Genomic DNA, 2923 nt, shown 5'->3' on the forward strand with positions numbered 1-2923 from the left:
ATTTGGCAACGCTTGGAGTAGAAGTGCTCCTAATACTTGTCGTTTTGTTGATATTGCCCCAAGGCGTTCTACCGAAAAGTTCGATTTCTCGCAGAGTTTTAAGTAAATTGACTTTCTAAGGGATGTTTAGGATAAGGGTTGAAACTTTGAAAGCGCGACAGGGGGGGGGGGGGGGTTAAAAACTAATTGTGTTTTGAGTACGTGTGTTTAGTTTAGGTCGCAAGTTTTGACAGATTGCTTTTGGTTGTAAAATGTTTCGATTACTACTCTTTATAATTTATTTTTAGTTCCTTTTTGCAAAAAAGGAATTATTGCATTCGCGAAAAAAATTTCACTCAAAATTCGACCTTAATTTCCATTTTGCTCACCCCCGAATTAATGTTGAGTTTTTTTTCAATCCGATCACACGTGGATAAGTACCTAAGAACGTATAGACACCCGAAATATTCATTTTGACATTCCCCGAGTTAATTACAACGACTTTTCTCGTGACGTCCGTATGTAAGTATGTGCTGATGTGCGTATGTATGTCGCATAACTCAAGAACGGTACGTCCTTAGAAAGTTGAAATTTGGTACGTAGATTTCTAATGGGGTTTAGTTGTGCACCTCCCCTTTTGGTTGCATTCGGGTGTTTCTAAAGGGGTCTTTTGCCCCTTTTTGGGGGGAGGGAATCATTGTTAATTTCAATGTAAACTCAAATGGTGTTATAATTTGGTGGACACTTGGCGATATATCGCCAGTCTTTTGGTCGCCACCGTGTCTAGTTACCGTGGTACAATGGTACAATTTTTTTTCTGATGCTGAAAAATTAGGGGATTCTACAAATATTGTATTCTAATTTTACAAGTATTTTTACTCCTTTTTACAAAAAAGGAAGTATTGTACTCGAAAAAAAATTTATTTAGATCCTTAATTTTCATTTTACTCATCCCCGAATGAATATTGAGTTTCTTTTCCCACTCGACCACACGTGGATAAGTGCCTAAGAACGTATAGACAAGCGAAATATGCATAATGACGATTCCCGAGTTAATTACAGCGAACTTTCTCGTGACGTCTGTATGTACGTATGTATGTTTGTGCGGATGTGCGTATGTATGTCGCATAACTGAAGAACGGAATGTCCTAGAAAGTTGAAATTTGGGTTGCATTCGGGTGTTTCTAAAGGGATCTTTTGCCCTTTTTTGGGGGGGGGGGATCATTGTTAATTTCGATGTAAACTCAAGTGGTGTTATAATTGATGCAAACACTTGGCAATATATCGCCAGTCTTTTGGTCGCCAAGTTTTGTCGCCAACTTGGCGATTTTAAAATCTGGTTTCAATTTGGCCATTGTTGATGATATGTAGAGAGTTAAGTATTGAATCACATTAAAATTGCCAAAAATGGGGAAATAACTCTAAATTGGTGTAAAAGGAAGTCATGTGGTGCACACATCAGCTCGCTGTTTAAATATTATCTTGTTGACTACATCCGTAGAATAATGCTAAGATAATCACCTGAATACCGAACTTAAGCAAGACAATTAGCTCCAAGTGCATAAATGATTTTAATTTAAAGTAACAGATTTTAGGAAAAATGAAAATTATTTAGTGGTTTGTCAAAACTTCATATAGAGCTTCAGAAAAACAGTTTGAATTTTTTTATCGAGGTTTTACCATAACGAACTGCCAACCGCCTTGTCTAATGGTCAGAGAAGTCTTACTGTGGATGGGGAGGTTCTGGGTTCAAATCCTGTTCTCGGGCATGGATGTACTTTCTCTCCCCTGTCATTGTCCTTTCTTTGCGGGAAGATGTTATTGTGCTGTGAGTGGTTGCCTACCTTATAAACGGGTCTTTATGGCATGGGTGCACTGTGGAAGTTGGACTTCACACCAATTACAGTACAGTTGGAAAGGGGAAGCAACGCACCCCGAATTGCTGGCTTAGTTGGCACAACACAACAACAATCCTAATGGATTTTCACATGCTCTTAGCATAAATACAGCAGTCAATGAAATAAGCCAATTTTTTCAAGATTATCATTCATTAGCTACTAATCGTTCAATGTTTTTTATCATAGTACAGGGCCGTTGAGGTAATCCGGAAAATGGGACACGAGTATTAAAACTCTTATAACGCAAACAAAAAGGATTTATTTTGTACACAACTTTGCAATATTATAGAAAATATGTCATAAAAAGAAATTATTCTATATAGCCGCCGTTAGCTGCCACCACTCGCTGAAGACGTGACCGGAACCGACCCCATGCATGTTTCACCTCCTTCCTGTCCACGTTGGGCACCACCTCAGTAATGGTGGCTCTCAGCGCGTCCTTGGTATTATGAAATTTAGCGTTAACCTTTTCCTCAACTACGCCCCAAAAGTAGTAATCGAGAGGATTGCAGTCCGGGCTGGAGGGTGGCCACAAGTCGGGTGTCCAGTGGTAGGGCACATTACTGTGAAGACACGCTTGGGTTTTCCTCGGCTTGTGGGCTGGCGCTGAGTCCTGCTGGAAGACATAATCTCTTCCGGCGGCCACCATGTTCATCCAGGGCTTGACTACCGTTTCCAATACGTGAATGTATCCATCGGCGTTGATTCTGAGACCTTCTTCAAAGAAATGAGGTGGCATAACATCCCCTTCGCTGCTGATAACCCCAAGGACTATGACCGCTGCTGGAAATTTGGTGTGCATGACGGTGGGCACTTCTGAAGCATCCACTCAACTGACCTGAAGATAACCACTCAATAATCTCCTTTGGTGATTTACCGGCACGAAGGGACTCAAGGATCGCTCCTCTTCTGTCTTGTTCCCGGCTCACGTGTTGCTTGTTGTAACGAGTCGATATGCGCGCGCCTCGTGACGATATGAACTACACATTAGATAACCTATTCGCAAATATGCACTCAACAACCGCTAGAGGGCAGTTAATAAACAA

The 2923-nt window shown here is 40.9% G+C and overlaps 1 protein-coding gene across 1 annotated transcript; it reads right to left on the reverse strand.

The window, feature by feature from the left end:
- Positions 1–2187: 2187 nt before the first annotated feature.
- On the reverse strand, positions 2188–2679 carry LOC129224251 (uncharacterized). The gene has a single exon (XM_054858677.1). It carries the CDS (start codon positions 2677–2679, stop codon positions 2188–2190), a length of 492 nt encoding a protein of 163 aa, XP_054714652.1.
- Between the last annotated feature and the right edge of the window lie 244 nt (positions 2680–2923).

The sequence above is a fragment of the Uloborus diversus genome, chromosome 6, assembly GCF_026930045.1.
Source record: "Uloborus diversus isolate 005 chromosome 6, Udiv.v.3.1, whole genome shotgun sequence".
NCBI classification, from domain to species: Eukaryota; Metazoa; Arthropoda; class Arachnida; order Araneae; family Uloboridae; genus Uloborus; species Uloborus diversus.

Excerpts from the sequence above, each read along its gene's own strand:
- LOC129224251 (XM_054858677.1), bottom strand. The coding sequence starts at position 2,679 with ATGCACACCAAATTTCCAGCAGCGGTCATAGTCCTTGGGGTTATCAGC.